Raw genomic sequence first — 22,253 nt, 5'->3', positions numbered from 1 at the left:
TGAGTTCTGCATAGTCATAATCATCACAGTTTGAATTTGCAACTCAGATTCTGGTTATTTTTCCCCTCTGCCATTGGATGATCTTGTCTGATCCCATTCCCTGTGTATAAAGCCCTGATGAAACAGTCCACATAAAGGAGCAGCGTCCTCTTCATCTGCCTCAGTTGAGCTGTAACAGCTTGACCAGCACACATTATGGTTCCCACCAGTGTCTTACTGTTGCTGACAGCTGCATCCTGTGAGTCTCTCTGGAGGCTAGACTAGCAAAAACAATACAGCCATCAGTCTACCATTACATTACATTATCTTTATGTAATGAATGCATGCAACTAATAACTTGATTGTTTTTTGTTTATTTCTTTGTTTAGATGTTCAGTCGGATGTTGAGCTCACTCAGCCCAGCTCCATAGTAATTAAGCCTGGGGACCCTCTCACCATCCCCTGTAAGGTGTCTGGATACTCTCTTACTGAATGCTGTAGCTATGCGACGGCATGGGTTCGACAGCCTGCAGGGAAAACACTGGAGTGGATAACACACATATGGGAGAATGGAGATATTTACAAGGCAGATTCCCTGAAGAGCAAGTTCAGCATCTCTAAAGATCCCTCCAGCAGCACAGTGACTCTGAGAGGGCAGAACCTGCAGACTGAAGACTCAGTTGTCTATTACTGTGCCAGGCGACCACTGTGATACCAACCAGTAGAGGACCTGTGCAAAAACTTGACTGCACAATATAAACAATAAAAATGCTTGAGTAGAATTAATGTTTAAGCACAGTGTAGACAATTACTCAGCATATTACATTTGTGTGAAATAACATTAAAATAAAGTAAAATAAATATTCAGAAAATGTGAAATGGGTGGGCTCCATGTACCTATCCAAACCAACCGAACTGTGCTGACATCACTAGTCCCTCTTGCCCCCTCTTGGCCAATCAACGCTGCAGTACTTATTTCAGCTGGTAGAGGGCAGCCAATGAAAACTCTCGTTCACCTTTTTAACTCCTCATCAGAACACACTGCTGTGAAGTCTGAGCTACTGCGTAACACTCTACTGTCAAACTGTCAGTGACGGCTGAGTGGAAAACAAATGGGGCTCTCTGAAATAGAGAAGGTGTCACTACCACTGGTGAGCTATTGCAGGCTATCAACCTTCTTTAACCACCGGAGTACAGCCTGCAAGAAGGAAAAAGTGTGAATTATTAAAATGGTCATCACTTGTATTGTCCTTCTTCAAACTAGAGAAGATTTTAATTGGGCACGAGTTTCTACAATAAAGACAATGAATGAATCAATGATAGATATTAACTTATATCAACTATCAACTACCGTTTCATTTTAATATATTTTAATAGTAAGAGCAGCGGAATTAACATATCAGTTGAAATGTTTGTAAGCTCAGCCAAGAGAATGGATTCAAGCTAAATAAAATCAGGCCATTTAATCAAATAAATCAAAATAGTGACTTCTAACCAGTGAAAAGGCCAATGCTTGAGAATAAGAAACTTTGTGAGATCAAAGACATCTAAATGTGGAGAGGCCTCTATTCCCCTTTATGAAAGTCAAGAGGGCTGTCTATGCAAAGTCATGCTTCACTTCACTCCTTTATAACTGCCCTTGCTCTATTCTCATTCCCCATTCCCTTTGATTGTCTTGCAGGAACAGCTACAGTATACATTAGATAGAAGAATGAACAGAAAAACATTTTACCGATTTCATTTGCGTGAGTGGCGTGATTTGGACAAGGTAATGTGGGATGTAACACTACACAAAACAGTACCATGTATAATATTGTAACATTCACCTCTGGCATTGCATACAAGTAACCACTGTTGTAGCATATTATTTTCCAGGTATTATCTGTGATGAGATCAGACTAGATCGTCTCCCTGTCAAGTGAAAGACACCAGGACGGGGACAGTTAAGAGTCTCCTGTAAAGATCTGGATTTGACATGACAGAAACACTACATGCCTGGATCAGGACAGAACCAGGGAGAGGCTTTGGAGTGGGATCGGAAGAATTGGACACCGGAAAGAATGATGCTTATTTATGCCAGAGTCTCTGAAGGGCCAGTTCACCCTGACTGAAGACGTCCCCACATCCAGCATGGCGTACTTAGAGGCCAAGAGTCTGAAAGCAGAGGACACTGCTGTTTACTACTGTGCACGAGAGGCACAGTGACTGAAGCTGGTGAAGCAGCTGCACAAAAACTATGTGCCTAAATTCTGGAGTACTTCAGAAAATATCCAGCAAAAACAAACATTCAAACAAACAATCTTGCCAGTGTCAAGGATGGTTCATTTGTTAAATAGAAGCCAAGGCCTATGAACTATCCTCCACTGGATGGCAATTTCCAGCAGAGTTAAATATGGATAAAACACACGGCATATTGTATTTCTGTGCTGTCATGCTAACTCTAGGAGGCACCATAGTGATAAGAAAGACAGGGTTCTCAGATAGGACAGGACAACAGATAGCTCAAAACAGAAAGTATTAGGCTCACTGTGTTGATTAAAACAATTAAAACTGTATAAGCCATTCAATTCTATATAACTTGTTGATCAGTCAACACAGGCTGTTGAATACCATTGACGCATAAGGTTGAGTTCCTAAGTTGGCTCTTTTTTAAACAAATGTTTGTGGTACAAAACTGAAAAAAGCCTGTTCCTGGCACCCACACAGTCAAAAACACGTGCCCCTTCAACCACGCCCAGGTATCGTATCACTGTCTCTTACAGCCTCCCAATTAGGCTTCCCTTCAGTCTCCCAATCCGCCTCTAGAGGGGGTGAACGCTCACAAACACACAAACTCAACAAACAAAACTAATAGATAAGAAAGGAAATGTCACTTAAATACATGTTTGGCTCCTACAACTGTGTTGATTAAGAGGAGGGGTTATGCAAAGTCCTCCCTCAGTCCAAGCCTTTGCTAACACATATTTTGCTGTCTTCTTTTGAACGGTGCGTTTGTGATTTTGAAGTTGCATATAGAGCATCTCATTTGCAATGAATTTTAGTACTGTCTGGTGTTCCATGGTCCTCTCCCTCATGGCCATAGTTGGTAAGTATTTGCTGGCTCTTACTACTCTGTGCTTTCTCTCTGATATAATTCCACTAATGTTTTATACATATCAACAGGCTCAAAAAGTCAAACACTGACAGAATCTGAATCGGTGATCTTGGAGAATCCCATAAACTGACCTGCACAGCCTCTGGTTTTACATTCGGGGATTACTGGATGGCTTGGATCAGACAAGTACCTGGAAAAGGGTTGGATTGGGTTGCATCTATCTCATACTGGGCTGGAAGTGAAATGTATGACTCTACTGCTGTCAAGGGAAGGTTCACCATCTCCAGAGACAACAGCAGGAGTCAGGTGTATCTGCAGATGAACAGCCTGAAGGCTGACGACACTGCTGAGTGTGGAGAGATGAACACAAACTCACAGTGAAAAGAAGGGCACTGAACTGTGACTGTCAGTTTAAAAGCACAGTTTTACAGTCATATGCCTTGCTTGGCCCATGTTGGACAGCAGGTGGCATCAGAGATGTAGAATATGGGGACATTTCCATGAACTACTCAACACCACACAATGAAACATTCATTAACCTGAAATCAGATACAAATGTTACATTTCTTTCATTACAGTGAAGCTGCAAGTGAATCAGTGTATGCAAGCATATTATGTTGAAATTGATTAAAATAAATCATATTCCAAGGTAATACCACAAAACTGACACCAAAACAATAAAGTAAGCAATGATATCAAATCCAGTAGGCCTACATACACATTAATTTTAACTGATTCTAAGTACAAAGTCTCTGTTCAAATTAGGAGGAGAGAATATTATTCTAAATTCTAGATATTGTTCTAAAAGCATGAAAGTGTAATTTAGTGTTAATCACCATTATGTACAGTACAAGTGGGTGAGCTTTTTTTCTCAAAGTAATCAGCCGGTGTGCTCATAAGATGGATGATTCAGACATACTATCATGTCAAGGAAGGATATTTCATGTCCCTAACCATGTTTCAATACTGATGAATTGTAGATTTACATTTAAAACAATCAAAGCAACAGTGATTATCTGCAGTATGAAAGCATCTAACCCATATGTAGGATGTGCTCATTCATTTTGATACTAACTCTGAATTCATAGGAGGTAGGAGTCAATAAAGTTTTTATTTGATCTAAACATTGTGTAATTACAACCATTCAAAATATGATCTTTATTCGATAATTTAATTTATGTGCATGTAATGTAATGCATGACACAGAATGATCCACTAATTACTTCCTCAACTCTTGTCTCCAGCTGTCTGTCTTCCTCCCTCCCCCTCTCCCTCCCTCTCATATAAAACTTCTTGTGTGGCTTCAGCTCTTCAGAAGGTTCTGGACTCTGGAGAACTCAGAAGAGCAGCTCAGCTTTCACCATAACCATGATGACTTCATCTCTACTGCTGCTGCTGGCAGTCGTTACCTGTGAGCTAAAAAACACAAGATAAAATCAGTAAAATCTAAAGAGTAAATTGTTATTTCTACCTGTTTCACTAATTCTCTACTATCCTCTTTACAGGTGTTCATGGTATTGAGCTCATCCAGCCAAGTCATATGGATGTGAAACCAGGGGAGTCATTCTCCCTCTCCTGTAAGATTTCAGGGTTTTCAACTAGTCACTACTACAACTGGATACGCCACTCTGCTGGGAAAACAATGGAATGGATTGGGTGGATAGGTGGTGATAGTGGACAAAGTGGGACCACAGACTCATTAAAGAGCAAGATCAGTTTCACCAGAGACACCTCCACTAACACAGTAGTCTTACAAGGCCAGAACTTCCAGACTGAGGACACAGCTGTGTATTACTGTACTCGAAACCCCACACCATGACAAACATGCTACTTCCCCCACACAAAAACATCAGCTGGGCCTCCACTCCAGTAACACTAGCATGTCACAGCAATAACACCATGCAGTCATATTGTTGTATTGTTGAGATGGACTTCTCTGCATGAGTCTACCTCATTCTCCCCTCCTCTTCTCAGCTCATTATTTTCCATCCCACTGTCCATCTTTTTACTGGCTATACTAGCCCAGTGCACAGACTGTACTGCCTTGCAGTACAAGAAAAAACAATCTACTTTTACATTCTAGAGTTCTATTTTTCAATTTTTTTACTTCTGTTTTATTTCAAATAAATAATTAAAATGCACGTGGTATATATAAAGCAATAAGGTGTTGTAGTCACCAAACCATTACACAACAATCGTGAGAAAAAAGTCTGCTGGCACAATTAACGTTTTTATAACATGAACATAATTTCATAGCTGCTCACATAAACACCGTGCATTAACATCTTAATCCTGAAGTCCTCAAAATACATCCATCAATATGCACGAAATACCCATCTTAGTGGTCTTTCTGTGTAGGTAGAGATTGTGTAAAACCTATTTAACATCTTATCTGATGGTGCAGTGTTCCTGTGGTTCAACTGGTACAGCAATGTCATGGGTTTGATTCCCAGGAAGCACACATCCTTCTACAAAATTTATAGATGTACAATACTGTAAGTCATTTTGGATACAGCACCCACTAAATGCCTAAGCTACATAAACATCAACTATCTAGCAACAAGAATAGCAAAGAGTATGTGGAACTGGAACATTGAACTGCTACTTAGATGTCAATGTACTGGGGCTTTTAGTAGCACTTCATGCTAAGAAAAGGAGAGTTGTGAGAACACTGACATCTGTATGATAAGAGGTTTTTAGGAGTGGGTACATTTACACCTTTCACAGTCCTGTTGTGACAGACAGTGCAGACATTATTTTCCCTTATGAAATCCTAAAGATGTAAATATCTGTTTGCATCAGTGAACAAGGCCACTCCCTACTGCACGGGTTATGGCTTATAAATAGCTATTACACTCTGAATTCATATTGTCGAGTCATAACCTCAATATCTTCAGTCTTGTCATTGTGGACACATTTACTGAAGCAATGATGCTTTTAGGTGGTGGCATTGTTCTGACCTTCTTTTCATGTGAGTATTATCATCCTCTCCCTCCTCGAACACAACTGATGTAAAGGGTTCAGAAAAAAAAATATTTTAACGCTCTTATTTTTTGTCTTTAAGATGTTTATGGCCAGTCCCTGACCTCCTCTGGTCCAGTGGTGAAGAGACCTGGAGAGGCAGTCACTCTGTCCTGCACTGTGTCCGGGTTTTCCATGGGCTACGGGATGAACTGGATCCGTCAGAAACCAGGAAAGGGACTGGAGTGGATTGGGTATATTGATGGTGGCACTGGCACAACATTTGCCCAGTCTCTCCAGGGCCAGTTCTCTATCACCAAAGACACCAACACTAACACACTGCTCTTACAAGTGAAAAGCCTGAAAGCTGAGGACACAGCTGTGTATTACTGTGCTCGAGATACACAGTCACACAAGGGACGGCAGACCTGTACAAAAACAACTCTGAAATCTGTCACTACATAGGGAACTAAGATGTTAATATACATGAATAAAATATTTTCTCTCAAGATGAAAGGGGATCTACAATGTCTGTTACATAAAATTCAACTAAAGAGCTTTCTCTCCAGCCATCAAATTCGAACCATTTAACAGAACAAACTCTGGCAAAAGCTTGCAAAAGCTAAAACTTTAGGCCCCAGTTGTGATTTTTTTTAAATCTGGTAATGCACATCAACACTCTTTCAGCACCATTTACAATGATGATGCTACTGTATGCTGTTCTCTAACTGTTTCATCATATTTGTGCAGTTTAAGAATTCACAAATGCAAATCAGGCTGCAGCATCCAAACTGTGCTGACATCACTAGTCCCTCTTGCCCCCTCTTGGCCAATATATATGTATGAATAATATTAATATATTAAAACTTCTTGAGTTACAACACCAAACCATTATAAAACAATTGCAATCGCGCAAACAATTCTGAATGTCACCCACTGATTATGCCTTTAAGCAGAATAGCGTGAAAGAAAGCCCTGAATGATCCTGTCAAACTGTGTTGCATCATTAAATACACCACATAAAGGCACGCACATTATACTCTCTTTGCCTAATATTCACAGTAATGCTTTAAAATGTTTCAGTATATGTGTTGGGATTAGTTGTTAGAAATTCGATAATATATTTTGAAGTAAACCCCATTTACTATTTATTATATTTGATTGTGAATAAGTATAATATGAAATATTAGAATGCATTACTATAATAACCTTTGGAAAATAGGAAAGATTTTAATGCATTATAGGTTATTATAGATCACATAAGGGCCTCTACCACACTATAACATGTTATAAAGGTGGTTATAAAAAGCTATGGACATGTTCATATGTTTATAAGGATGGTTGCAATGCCATTATATGACATTATACATGTCATTCACATTCTGATGTCACATGACATTTCAAAATCTGTTTAATTGGAAATAGTTAAATGTGACATGATTTATTTGTTGACGGGTGTGTCACTGAAGTAACCAAACATGTTTGGCCTTTCTATTCTGTCTTGTCACAATATTCAAATGCCACCAGCCTCACCCTGCCCTCTCTGTATTTAATGTGAAGCACGAGTATCCCTGTCACTCAAACAGCTCAAGGTCAGGAGTGGCGGGCTCTTACCTGCTGATCTTGAAGACACATCATGTTTCCTACATCTCTCCTCTTACTGCTGCTGGTTAATATCTCGTGTGAGTTACTCATATCTTTTAAAATGAGTAATCGCTTCATTCATATCTTGATTTCTTTGCATGTACATGATCTTATTTGTTTCCCCAGGTGGTCTATTGTTCAAGTTCAGCTCAATCAGCAAAGTTCTGTGACCATACAGCCAGGCCAAGTATTGACCCTGTCCTGTGTGTTTCTGGGTATTCACTCAGTGACTCAAGCTACTGTACCAACTGGATAAAAACAACCTGCTGGAAAAGCACTGGAGTGGATTTGGGGTTGTGTGTAGTAGTGGCAGTGTGAATACAGTGACAAACTGAAGAGCAAGTTCAGCGTCTCCAGAGACACTTCCAGCCAGCACAGTTCGACATCTACTGGGACAGAGCCTGCAGACTGAAGACTCGGCTGTGTACTACTGTGCCCGATACTCACCGTGTAGCAAAACATCACCCATAGCAGAACAAAAAACCTCCCCGGAGGCTCCTTTCAAAAGGATTTCAACACAGAACCATTATTGAAATTATCAGCGATATAATCAGGTTAGGACCTGTCTGAATGAATGAGAGAAATGGTGTCATGGTCAGATCAGTTCTACAACATTGTATGACGTTCACTGCGCTCAATTTCTAGTACGATGAGACAGAAATGCTGCGTGAGGACCAGGAAAGAGAACCTGTGGCTAAAAAGGTGTCTTACAATTTGTCCATTAATGTGCTATTTTTGGTAATCCAAATACATATCTTATTGCATCATGTGTTCATGTGGTGTGACTCCTGTTGGCAATCTGCAGGTATTAAATATGTCAAGCACAGGGTGGTTGTAGTTGCTTCTTGCTTTCTTGTCCAGGGGCCCTTGATTTCATAACCCATCCATGCTAATTGTCTCACTTTATGTGACGGTCATATAACACACCGCTACGCCAGCGCGTCTAGTTTAAATGGATATTGAGTAGTTGGGTCACCTTTCTTTCAGACTCCATCGGATAGTTGCTCATTGGATGTGTTTGGAAATATATACGGTCCACACACAGCTGTGAAATATACTGTATGTACAGAATATCTGTGCCTAAATGTATGACAGAAGAAATGAAGTATATTAACTGCCATGAGGTGTCACAAAACAAGCAATGCAAATATGGAGACGCATTAGAATGAGAGCATCAATCTGTTTATAAACTCATATTAGCTCAAATTAAACAGTGTTATTCTGTCTGTGCTGAAATGATGGCTGAAATGGACATCATCTCTGTATATATTTGTTATATGTACTGTACATCCTTACGTAGCACATTGGTATTTGTTCATTTCTCTGTCAGAGGAGGTGTTTTCCTGGATTCGTTCTCCAGGGATCCCTTAATTTCCAATGAACGTTCAAGCTGAAAAAAACACATGGAAGCTCAAGAAGGGGAAATATTGTGTCTGTGTAGGTCTGATGTTCCATCTCTTCCGACACTGGGAGACTGTCTGGGTGTTGTGGGGTCTTCTGCCATGCATCTGCCAACCAGCAAAGGGGAGGAGCTCATGCAAAAAAGCTACACATTCATAAACTCTGTTACCCTGCAACACTGCAGTTCATCCATGATTTACTTCTCTCAGTGGAATATGAGTCTCTTCACTGTTGTAATCTTAACAGCTATGGCTGTGTGCTTCACAGGTAATATTTAATGCGTTGTCCTAGAAAGAATACTTTAAGAGGAACAGTTGATTGAAGTATTCTCCCTTCTTTTAAATTGTGTGTTTACAAGTGGTCAGGGTGTGACCCTGACTGAATCTGAACCAGTAGTGATTAACCCCGGAGGATCTCACAAACTGACCTGCACAACTGCTGGGTTCACATTCAGCAGCCACTGGATGGGCTGGGTCAGACAGGCTCCTGGGAAAGGCCTGGAATGGTTGTCAACTATCACAAATGGTGGCTCTACATATTATTCAAGCTCTGCACAGGGACGATTCAGCATCTCCAGAGACGACAACAAGAATCAACTCTATCTGCAGATGGGCAGTCTGAAGACTGAGGACACAGCTGTTTATTACTGTGCTCGAGAGTCACAGTGGTATGAAAGTCTGCAGCACAGTACTAAAAACATGTGTGTGTGTGTCAACTATCACATATGACAGTCCTTACATGTACTACTCACGAACTGTTCGGAAGGTTCGCCATCTCCATAGACAACAGCAACAATCAACTCAATCTGCCCATAACCCATATCCCCCTCCCCAGCTCTCTCTCACCTTTCTTTGGGTCACACACATTGACGCATCTGTACACATATACATACACACCGCTACTTTGTGTCCTGTTTCCTCTGATACATGGCCAATATAGAAATCCCTAGACATTATTTCTTGGTTGTCCTTGTTTTTGCGTCTTGTTTGTCTATTAAATTAATTATTTTCATTCTTATTTAAAGTCCAAACTTGTGTCAGCGTCCCTTTATATGTTGCGCTCTCGTGGATCAGGTCGTAACAGAAGTTTTCTTAAAGAGTCACTGAGACAGTACTTCTACTATAATGAATACCTCCAGCTTTCAGACACGCTGAAAGCTAAATGCCTACGCTAGGTTCAAATCGGTGAATGTTTCATTATCAATTTACCAAAATTGAGACAATGAGACAGTAGTTCATTTTTTAAAGCAGCAGCAAGGAGTTGTTGTCTAAAACTAGCATTCTTACTACATAAAAAGCATGCAAAATCTTTCAATCACCATAAACAGTCCAGTTCGCACTGGTAAACGCTTGATAACATACAAACGGGTACTTTTTAGCGATATAGTTGGCAATGTGCTGTGAAAGTTTTTTTTTTTTTTTACATTTTGTGGGAGTGTTCTGTCCATAGAACTACATACTGTATATCCTTGATGCCTGGTGTGTAGATAGTGTAACACGATGGACTCCATACTCCTGTCCAATCCAACGACAAACTGTGCTGTCATCGCCGGTATCTGATTGTCTCCTCAGTGAGCACTGCACCAAACGTCACAACAAGAATTATTTCAGCCACCAGAGGGCAGCCGTTGCAAACGAACCCTCCCCTTCAACTCATCATAACACATTGTTGTGCTTGCTGTGTGTAAAGTTTGTGCAGAATACAAATGTATGAGAATTGTTGGACAGATGAAATGTATTAATACCCTAGTTGTCAAAAGCCAGCCATCTTATTATATTTGTGAGTTAATACTGTATTATCCTAAACAGGAAAGAAGTAAAACATGTCATACTGCAAAGAAGTTTTCCTTTTTAACATGACTAACCATTAAATTGCCCAGTGTTAAAATCACTGTCTACTTCTGAACTGTATTTATTCACGCTTTTTTGCATTCTCAATCATATTGTTGACACCACGATGATTCCATTTGTGACTGAGATCATTCTCATAACTCTCTGTCTGAAAGGTGAGTATGGAGGAATGACTCATGATGCCAAACTCACACAGACTGACCTGCATGTACACTGGGTTTGGTGGCCATTGTTTCATTGCTTAAATCAGACGAACCCCTGGAAAAGGCTTGGAATGGGCTGCATACATACAGATGACCTCTAAACACTACTCAGATACATACAGATGACCTCTAAACACTACTCAGATACATACAGATGACCTCTAACACTACTCAGATGCATACAGATGACCTCTAAACACTACTCAGATGCGTACAGATGACCTCTAAACACTACTCAGATGCATACAGATGACCTCTAAACACTACTCAGATGCATACAGATGACCTCTAAACACTACTCAGATGCATACAGATGACCTCTAAACACTACTCATATACATACAGATGACCTCTAAGCACTACACTACTCAGATGCATACAGATGACCTCTAAACACTACTCATATGCATACAGATGACCTCTAAGCACTACTGAGATGCTGATTAAGGAAGGTTCACCATCACCAGAGACAACAGCAAGAGTCAGATGTATCTGCATATGAACAGCATGAACTGAAGAACCGAACTGAACTGAACTGAAGCACAAAATGAGCGATGAGACATAGATTTAGCTAGTACTCAAACACCAGTTTGATACATGATTATACATTAGTTGACATGCCAGTCAGAGAACATTAATCCATATATCTGCACAGATACCTGTCCCATCATGAATCATGGTCCTACACCAAACGGTGCATACAACACGTGTGCATGTGCAGATATGACATCACCTGTGTGACACTACAGAATGGCTCTGATTTACAGACAACTATCAAACTATCGCCAACATTGTGTTCTCCTGCTAAGGTCAATACAGACTCATATAATAACACTCACAATATATAGACAGTAGAAACCAATGGTCTGTTGATAACTACGTAGAATCCCTCCTCAATACATCCTCTTCAATAGTGTATGAAGCTGTAAGGTTGTACCACACAAAGGGACTGTATTAGGGGGATCTACTTAGAGGCCTTTGAAATATAACGGTCAAAAATGAGCTTTTCATGCATTCCAAAAGTGTTTGTCATCTAAAATGAATGCACAATCTCCATTTCAAGTCTCTCGAGGGCGTTTTTACCCAAGACTTTCTGCCATCTGTTTATCTGACATCTGACAAGATGTCTCCTCCTACTCTTTCTGCTGAATCCTAATTAGCCATCCCAAACGGGGAGAGTTCACGCCCAAATCAAGAGTGTGGATATATAGCCCATGGGGCACCGGCACTGCATACGAGAAAGACAACAACTGTGACAACATGAACATGTTAACTGTGTTTGTCCTAATAGCAATATCTGTTGCAGGTAAGAGCCACTCATTTTTATTTCTTTATTTTATTAAATTGTAGACCATTTTCGAGCTAATCTGATTGATTTTGTCTCTATCTGCAGATTCCAGGGGTCAGACTCTGACTGAATCTGAGCCTGTAGTTCTTAAACCCGGAGACTCCCACAAACTGACCTGCACGTACTCTGGCTTTAGCAGTGATCCTTGGATAGCGTGGATCAGACAAGGTCCAGGAAAAGGGCTGGAGTGGCTGGCTCTAATTCACCCCACATCAAGAAGTTCTACATACTACGCTCAGTCCATTCAGGGAAGGTTCACAATTTCCAGAGACAACAGCAAGAAACAGAGTTACCTACAGATGAACAGCCTGAAAACCGAAGACTCTGCTGTGTACTACTGTGCTCGAGAGCCACAGTGAGAGATAAAGCTTAAGTGCAGCACAAAAACACATGCCATTTTTCTGGATCAGGGGACAAAGTGTAACTGCAGTTCAGATAGGACCAAAATACCTTTCCTTGTAAAAAAAAAAAAAAAACTCAATGATAAATGTTCACATAACATGAAGTACCAAATATCGCAAATACAAAGTCATTATTTGTTCACCTTAGTATTTATTTTTTCATAAATGATTTATTTATTTACCCACCAATCTTTTGTCTACTGTGACGATACACAAGTGCCTTTCATTGAAAAAACTCACAAACTCACATCATAACTATTGCATTGAAACATGCCACATCCAGACATCAAACATCACAATAGCTGACACATTTTAAATGGCACAATAGTGTGACATTAATGTGACATTGCTTACTGAGCCCAAGTACACAATATTAGCGTCTTTATCCCTTTCATGCCACTTGCATTCCTTTGTCTGAGTGTTTCAGCGGTGCCGTTAAAATAAGCTGTGATGCTCGTGGAGTGGTGGACTGATATAAAGAAAAATATCTCTTTAGTTCAGTACATTACAGGTATATACTATACTGTACAGTTACAGCCAAAAAATCAGACCCCTATTGCCTTCATCAACATGTTGAGACATTATGAAGCCCCAGACATCATCGTTTTAATTCTGCATAGTCATAATCATCACAGTTTGAATTTGCAACTCAGATTCTGGTTATTTTTCCCCTCTGCCATTGGATGATCTTGTCTGATCCCATTCCCTGTGTATAAAGCCCTGATGAAACAGTCCACATAAAGGAGCAGCGTCCTCTTCCTCTGCCTCAGTTGAGCTGTAACAGCTTGACACCAGCACACATTATGGTTCCCACCAGTGTCTTACTGTTGCTGACAGCTGCATCCTGTGAGTCTCTCTGGAGGGTTGACTAGCAAAAACAATACAGCCATCAGTGTACCATTACATTACATTATCTTTATGTAATGAATGCATGCAACTAATAACTTGATTGTTTTTTGTTTATTTGTTTGTTTAGATGTTCAGTCGGATGTTGAGCTCACTCAGCCCAGCTCCATAGTAATTAAGCCTGGGGACCCTCTCACCATCCCCTGTAAGGTGTCTGGATACGCTGTTACTGATAATAGCTACGCAACAGCATGGATCCGACAGCCTGCAGGGAAATCACTGGAGTGGATAGTGCACATATGGGGAGGTGGTAATGTATACCAAAAAGATTCCTTGAAGAGCAAGTTCAGCATCTCTAAAGATCCCTCCAGCAGCACAGTGACTCTGAGAGGGCAGAACCTGCAGACTGAAGACTCAGCTGTCTATTACTGTGCCAGGCGACCACTGTGATACCAACCAGTAGAGGACCTGTGCAAAAAACTTTACTGACACAATATAAACAATACAAAATGCTTGAGTAGAATTAATGTTTAAGCACAGTATAGACAATTACTCAGCATATTACATTTGTGTGAAATAACATTAAAATAAAGTAAAATAAATATTCAGAAAATGTGAAATGGGTGGGCTCCATGTACCTATCCAAACCAAGCCCGAACTGTGCTGACATCACTAGTCCCTCTTGCCCCCTCTTGGCCAATCAACGCTGCAGTACTTATTTCAGCTGGTAGAGGGCAGCCTATGAAAACTCTCATTCACCTTTTTAACTCATCAGAACACACTGCTGTGAAGTCTGAGCTACTGTGTAACACTCTACTGTCAAACTGTCAGTGACGGCTGAGTGGAAAACAAATGCTGCTCTCTGAAATAGAGAAGGTGTCACTACCACTGGTGAGCTATTTCAGGCTTCATTTTAATATATTTTAACAGCCAGTAAGAGCAACGGAATTCACATATCAGTTGAAATGTTTGTAAGCTCAGCCAAGAGAATGGATTAAAGCAAAATGAAATGCAGGCCATTTAAACAAATAAATCAAAACAGTGACTTCTAACCAGTGAAAAGGCCAATGCTTGAGAATAAGAAACTTTGTGAGATCAACGACATCTAAATGTGGAGAGCCTCTATTCCCCTTTATGAAAGTCAAGAGGGCTGTCTATGCAAAGTCATGCTTCACTTCACTCCTTTATAACTGCCCTTGCTCTATTCTCATTCCCCATTCCCTTTGATTGTCTTGCAGGAACAGCTACAGTATACATTTAGATAGAAGAATGAACAGAAAAACATTTTACCATTTCATTTTCATACTTCTATTTGGACAAGGTAATGTGGATGTAACACTACACAAAACTGTTCAGTGTATAATATTGTAACATTTCCCTCTGGCACTGCATACAAAGTAACCACTGTTTAACATATTATGTTCCAGGTGTTATCTGTGATGAGATCAGACTAGATCAGTCTCCTGCTCAAGTAAAGACACCAGGAGGGACAGTTAAGATCTCCTGTAAAACATCTGGATTTGTCATGACAAAATTCTACATGCACTGGATCAGACAGAAACCAGGAGAGGCTTTGGAGTGGATCGGAAGAATGGACACCGGAAAGAATGATGCTATTTATGCAGAGTCTCTGAAGGGCCAGTTCACCCTGACTGAAGACGTCCCCACATCCAGCATGCAGTACTTAGAGGCCAAGAGTCTGAAAGCAGAGGACACTGCTGTTTACTACTGTGCACGAGACGCACAGTGACTGAAGCTGGTGAAGCAGCTGCACAAAAACTATGTGCCTAAATTCTGGAGTACTTCAGAAAATATCCAGCAAAAACAAACATTCAAACAAACAATCTTGCCAGTGTCAAGGATGGTTCATTTGTTAAATAGAAGCCAAGGCCTATGAACTATCCTCCACTGGATGGCAATTTCCAGCAGAGTTAAATATGGATAAAACACACGGCATATTGTATTTCTGTGCTGTCCTGCTAACTCTAGGAGGCACCATAGTGATAAGAAAGACAGGGTTCTCAGATAGGACAGGACAACAGATAGCTCAAAACAGAAAGTATTAGGCTCACTGTGTTGATTAAAACAATTAAAACTGTATAAGCCATTCAATTCTATATAACTTGTTGATCAGTCAACACAGGCTGTTGAATACCATTGACGCATAAGGTTGAGTTCCTAAGTTGGCTCTTTTTTAAACAAATGTTTGTGGTACAAAACTGAAAAAAGCTTGTTCCTGGCACCCACACAGTCAAAAACACGTGCCCCTTCAACTACGCCCAGGTACCATATCACTGTCTCTTACAGCCTCCCAATTAGGCTTCCCTTCAGTCTCCCAATCCGCCTCTAGAGGGGGTTGACGCTCACAAACACACAAACTCAACAAACAAAACTAACGATAAGACAGGAAATATCACTTAATATTAAATACATGTTTGGCTCCTACAACTGTGTTGATTAAGAGGTGGGGTTATGCAAAGTCCTCCCTCAGTCCAGGCCTTTGCTAACACATGTTTTGCTGTCTTCTTTTGAACGGTGCATTTGTGATTTTGAAGTTGCATATAGAGCATCCCATTTGCAATGAATGTTAGTACTGTCTGGTGTTCCATGGTCCTCTCCCTCATGGCCATAGTTGGTAAGTATTTGCTCACTCTTACCACTCTGTGCTTTCTCTCTGAGGTGAGGAAATAAAGTATGATGAACAAAACCATGAAGCATTTCATCTCCCTGTTCATCCATGGTATGGATGTGCTAATTCATGTGCAGATGTACTGTAGACAGACATTAAGTCTGTTACCACAAAGACCTCTGAGCAATGTTGTTTCTGATGAAAGCACTCACACAGGGAACCGTTATCACTGAGAGCATCAAAACTGACCCAAGCTCAAACATTCTGCCTGTGCGAAGATACCATTGTTGTTTTCTTGCAATGCAAGCATGAACACACATCATGAGAGAAGCTGCACACTATAGACTTCTTTAACATCATCAAAATATGCCCCAAAATGTGACGGCAAACTAATTCAGTTTGTATTCTTTATATCGTGATGTTAAGTGTTATGTACAAATCGCTTTCTTTCTTTGCATGAGGACCCCATAAGGAGATCCCATTTCCCTCAGTTTGAGGTTAACACAGACCAGTTGGCAGATGCATCCTGTGTGTGTGTGTGTGTGCGTGTGTGTGTGTGTGTGTGTGTGTGTGTGTGTGTGTGTGTGTGTTCAGAATGGACGATGGTGGGGAGGGTGACATAGGTGGATTCCAGCCCTCTACACAGTTCTAATTCTAGCATGTCATCGATACACACCTTTCCTTTTCCGCCATCATGCCATGCAAAACCAACAATCTCCTTTACATATATACATCTCTCAAACTAACCAGATCTAAAGGGAAGTAACATATCATCAATAGCTGAACATGAACATCATAACAGGAATCCTGCTACTGCAGATGCTGACTGGTGAGTACTCCCAAGGTGTGACTGATATGTAATATGTCTAAAAATCTATATGGTTCTCTGTCCAAATAGTGGATGAGAATATAATGTGAAAATATCTATTTTATTGATCTTAGTGTTTTTTTCTACATTTTCCAGGATTGCAGAGTCAGATATTGTCTGAGTCTGAACCAGCTGTTGTAAAACCTGGTCAATCTCATAAACTGACCTGCACTGCTTCTGGGCTGGACTTTGATGGCTACTGGATGGCTTGGATCAGGCAGGCTCCTGGGAAAGGGCTTGAGTTTGTTGCAATTATCGAGAATGACAGTAATCGCAAATTTTATTCGAATGCCGTTCAAGGAAGATTCACTGTCTCCAGAGACAACAATGTGGACCAGCTGTATCTGCAGATGAACAGTCTAAAGGCTGAGGACACGGCTGTTTATTACTGTGCCCGAGACACACAGTCACAAAAGAGGCTGCCTTGCAGTACAAGAAATAACAATCTACTTTTACATTCCAGAGTTCTATTTTTCATTTTTTTTTACCTCTGTTTTATTTAAAATACATAATTAAAATGCACGTGGTATATATAAAGCAATAAGGTGTTGCCTTTTTGTAGTTTTTTGAGTTACAACACCAAGCCGTCATACAACAATCATGAGAAAAAGACTGCTGGCACAATTAAAGTTTTTATAACATGAACATAATTTCATAGCTGCTCACATAAACACCGTGCATTAACATCTTAATCCTGAAGTCCTCAAAATACATCCATCAATATGCATGAAATACCCATCTTAGTGATCTTTCTGTGTAGGTAGAGATTGTGTAAAACCTATTTAACATCTTATCTGATGGTGCAGTGTTCCTGTGGTTCAACTGGTACAGCAATGTCATGGGTTTGATACCCAGGAAGCACACATCCTGCTACAAAATGTATAGATGTACAATACTGTAATAAGTCATTTTGGATACAGCACCCACTAAATGCCTAAGCTACATAAACATCAACTATCTAGCAACAAGAATAGCAAAGAGCATGCAGAACTGGAACATTGAACTGCTACTTAGATGTTAATGTACTGGGGGCTTTCAGTAGCACATCATGCTAGGAAAATGAGAGTTGTGAGAACACTGACATCAGTATGATAAGAGGTTTTTGGAGTGGTATATTTACACCTTTCACAGTCCCGTTGTGACAGACAGTGCAGACATTATTTTCCCTTATGAAATCCTAAAGATGTAAATCTCTGTTTGCATCAGTGAACAAGGCCACTCCCTACTGCACGGGTTATGGCTTATAAATAGCTATTAGTTGGAGGATAGTCTCTGAATTCATATTGTCGAGTCATAACCTCAATATCTTCAGTCTTGTAATTGTGGACACATTTACTGAAGCAACGATGCTTTTAGGTGGTGGCATTGTTCTGACTTTCTTTTCATGTGAGTATTATCATCCTCTCCCTCCTCAAACACAACTGATCTAAAGGGTTCAGAAAAAAAATAATTTTAACGCTCTTATTTTTTGTCTTTAAGATGTTTATGGCCAGTCTCTGACCTCCTCTGGTCCAGTGGTGAAGAGACCTGGAGAGGCAGTCACTCTGTCCTGCACTGTGTCTGGGTTTTCCATGAGCAGCTACTACATGTCCTGGATCCGTCAGAAACCAGGAAAGGGACTGGAGTGGATTGGGTATATTGATACAGGCACTAGCACAACATTTGCCCAGTCTCTCCAGGGTCAGTTCTCCATCACCAAAGACACCAACACTAACACACTGCACTTACAAGTGAAAAGCCTGAAAGCTGAGGACCGGCTGTTTATTACTGTGCACGAAGGACACAGTCACACAAGGGCCTGCAGACCTGTACAAAAACATCTCTGAAATCTGTCACTACATAGGGAACTGAGATGTTAATATACCTGAATAAAATATTTTCTCTCAAGGTGAAAAGTTGATCTACAATGTTATTTAATTATAGAGCTTTCTCTCCATCTATCAGTTCAAATTCTAACCATTTAACAGAACCAACTCTGGCCAAAGCTTGCAAAAGCTCAAACTTTTTTTTATCTAACTCATACTCTATCAGCACCATTTACAATGATGAAGCTTCTGTATGCAGTTCTCTAACTGTTTCATCATAAGGGTGCAGTTTAAGAATTCACAAATGCAAATCAGGTAAGGCTGCAGTATGGTGAGTCTCTGACCCCTGACCTCTCTGACCTGTTGATGTCTAACCACCGTTGCAACCTTGGACATTACAACCGTCGTTCAGAGATTGTGTGCATCTATTATGTTCAAATTTTACCCACATCTATTATGCTTGGGGTCAATTTGACCCCCAGCAATTTAAACCTCCAAAAAATTATTATAATTCTTTTCTTTTTACCCACGTTTATGTGTCAGGTACTTTAGGTTTGTTTGTTGACTACCTAAATAGCCCTTAAAAAAAACAATACCCCCACCCGTCCCCCTTATACAGTGGGGAAAATAAGTATTTGAACCCCTGCCGATTTCGCAAGTTTGGCCACTTGCAAAGAAATGTGTGATCTATAATTGTAATAGTAGGTGTATTTTAAAAAAAATCCAGAAAACTGCATTTTATAACATTTATGACTGAATTTGCATTTGATGCAGAAAATAAGTATTTGAACCCCTAGCAAAACATGACTTAGTACTTGGTGGAATAACCCTTGTTGGCAAGCACAGACGTCAGACTTTTCTTGTAGTTGGTCACCAGGTTTACACACATCTCTTGCAGATCCTCTCCAAGTCCTTAAGGTTGCATTTTCAATGGGAGGGAATGAGGGAATGAGGTTCAAGCTCAATATTCCACGTTACATGGCCACATCTATAGTCCCCTCGATGCAGTGGAGTCGTCCTGTACCCTTGGCAGAGAAACAGCCCCAAAGCATAATGTTTCCACCTCCATGCTTGACGGTGGGGATGGTGTTCATATTCAGCCTTCTTCCCCCTCCAAACGCGGCAAGTCGAGTTGATGCCAAAGAGCTTGATTTTGGTCTCATCTGACCACATCCTGTCTCCCAATCCTCCTTAGAATCATTCAAGCGTTCATTAGCAAACTTCAGACGGCCCTGTACATGTGCTTCCTTGAGCAGGGGGACCTTGCGAGTGCTGCAGTACTTCAAACCATTACGGCGTAGTGTGTTGCCAATGGTTTTCTTGGTGACTGTGGTCCCAGCTGCCTTGAGATCATTCACAAGCTCCCCCTGTGTAGTTATGGGGTTATTCTGCACCTTTCGGATGATCACCGATACCGCACGAGGGGATATCTTGCATGGAGCCCCAGACCTAGAGCGATTGACAGTTGTTTGGTGTTGCTTCCATTTACAAATAATCGCACCAATAGTTGTCTGCTTCTCACCAAGCGGCTTGCCGATGGTTTTGTAACCCATTCCAGCCTTGTGCAGGTCTACAATCTTATCTCTGATGTCCTTGGTCAACTTTTTGGTCTTGCCCATGGTGGTGAGGTTGAAGGTGTGAAGTATGATTCTTTGGACAGGTTTATTTTCTACACGTCACCAGTTGAGATCAGGTGTACCTTGTTAGGCCTAATGAGGACTAATCTGTGTGCTTCTTGGGCACATAACTGGTCATTGGGAGCCAGAATTCTTGCTGTTTGCTTGGGGGTTCAAATACTTATTTTCTGCATCAAATACAAATAAAGTCATAAATGTTATAAAATGCAGTTTTCTGGATTTGTTTGTTGATATTCTGTTTCTCACTGTTAAAATACACCTACCATTACAATTATAGATCACACATTTCTTTGCAAGTGGCCAAACTTGCGAAATCGGCAGGGGTTCAAATACTTATTTTCCCCACTGTACATCCAGAATACATGTTACGCGACTATGGAGAAATATGCAGATCCCCATAAAATCTCACTGATTGACCTAAAATTGGAAAGAGATATCCTTCCGGTGTTGTTATGGCTTCATATTATTTCTAAGTACATATTGTTATTATCTATAACATTTGGAATAAAAAACTATTTATTTTATCATCAATGTGATGAAAAAAGTTGATATTTCTTATATATTTTATACAATTAAAACAGCCTGGGGTCAAATTGTACGTCGCTTTGGACAAAAGCGTCTGCTAAATAACTAAATGTAAATGTAAATGTAAATTGACCCCAAACAACACCTATGCGTAAAGTATGTGTACAGGACATTGAAAACATCTCATCATGTTAATTTTGTGTTTACCCAGTTGTCCCCATTAAATTAGGAAAAGTCATTAAATATGAAGCAAAAAAAATGATGTCAAACATTTATTTAGAGACGTTAAACATTGAATGGGGTCAAATTGACCCCAAACATAATAGGAGGGTTAATATACCTGAATACAATATTTTTTCTCAAGGTGAAAGGGGATCTACAATGTCTGTTAGATGTCATTCAACTATAGAGCTTTCTCTCCAGCCATCAGGTCAAATTCTGACCATTTAACAGAACAAACAAGCTCTCAGCACCATTTACAATGATGAAGCTTCTGTATGCAGTTCTCTAACTGTTTCATCGTATGGGTGCAGTTTAAGAATTCACAAATGCAAATCAGGTAAGGCTGCAGCATGGTGAGTCTCTGACCCCTGACCTCTCTGACCTGTCGTTGTCTAACCACCGTTGCAACCTTGGACATTACAACCGCCGTTCAGCGATTGTGTGCATCTCAAAAGCATAGTTCCAATGATCAATTGCAAAGATGGTCACAAAGTTGGGTGGTTGGAACGACTACTTCAGACCGGTTGTTAGGAGCGCCATTTCTGGATATTTATTGTTGTCGTTTTAACAACGTTTTAATTGCGTTAGTTTGACAAGATTGACCCTCACCCTACCTATCTGAACACCAACCAACTTTACATTTCAGTTATTATATACATTAAAATGAATATTAATCTTGAGTGACCTGCTCAACCAAGGTGGTTAGACACCAGCGCTTTTGAGAAACCCGTCCTCTTACCATGGAGCCACTGCGCATGTACAGGTAGGCCATGAATAATTAATGAGATATGGCGACACAAAATTAAACTCTTCTCACACTCATTATGAGTTAGTTCTTCA

At 40.4% G+C, this 22,253-nt stretch overlaps 1 protein-coding gene and 6 gene segments (V, D, J or C); all 7 read left to right on the top strand.

Annotated features, from left to right (window-relative positions):
• Positions 1-368: 368 nt before the first annotated feature.
• LOC122132341 lies at positions 369-691 on the top strand (the record flags this gene model as incomplete). The annotated part of the segment is given in 1 exon segment: positions 369-691. A coding segment is annotated over 1 exon segment (323 nt), but the record flags the coding sequence as incomplete, so codon positions are not given.
• Positions 692-4,405: 3,714 nt separating this feature from the next.
• On the top strand, positions 4,406-4,896 carry LOC122132337. The segment is given in 2 exon segments: positions 4,406-4,484; positions 4,579-4,896. Coding segments are annotated over 2 exon segments (357 nt in total).
• A 1,053-nt stretch (positions 4,897-5,949) lies between these two features.
• LOC122132340 lies at positions 5,950-6,499 on the top strand. The segment is given in 2 exon segments: positions 5,950-6,044; positions 6,138-6,499. Coding segments are annotated over 2 exon segments (405 nt in total).
• Positions 6,500-9,327: 2,828 nt separating this feature from the next.
• Positions 9,328-13,110, top strand: LOC122132339. The gene is made up of 4 exons (XM_042707134.1): positions 9,328-9,346; positions 9,476-9,746; positions 12,293-12,438; positions 12,526-13,110. Exons 1-4 carry the CDS (start codon positions 9,328-9,330, stop codon positions 12,837-12,839), a joined length of 750 nt encoding a protein of 249 aa, XP_042563068.1. The 3' UTR covers positions 12,840-13,110.
• Positions 13,111-13,635: 525 nt separating this feature from the next.
• LOC122132336 lies at positions 13,636-14,181 on the top strand. The segment is given in 2 exon segments: positions 13,636-13,727; positions 13,858-14,181. Coding segments are annotated over 2 exon segments (363 nt in total).
• A 585-nt stretch (positions 14,182-14,766) lies between these two features.
• LOC122132338 lies at positions 14,767-15,477 on the top strand. The segment is given in 2 exon segments: positions 14,767-15,048; positions 15,155-15,477. Coding segments are annotated over 2 exon segments (375 nt in total).
• Positions 15,478-18,497: 3,020 nt separating this feature from the next.
• LOC122132335 lies at positions 18,498-19,050 on the top strand. The segment is given in 2 exon segments: positions 18,498-18,610; positions 18,704-19,050. Coding segments are annotated over 2 exon segments (387 nt in total).
• The last annotated feature ends 3,203 nt before the right edge of the window (positions 19,051-22,253 follow it).

This window comes from Clupea harengus, unplaced genomic scaffold (assembly GCF_900700415.2).
Source record: "Clupea harengus unplaced genomic scaffold, Ch_v2.0.2, whole genome shotgun sequence".
NCBI classification, from domain to species: domain Eukaryota; kingdom Metazoa; phylum Chordata; class Actinopteri; order Clupeiformes; family Clupeidae; genus Clupea; species Clupea harengus.
The sequence above is the reverse complement of the archived record's forward strand: the minus strand, read 5'-3'. Positions and strand labels throughout refer to the sequence as shown.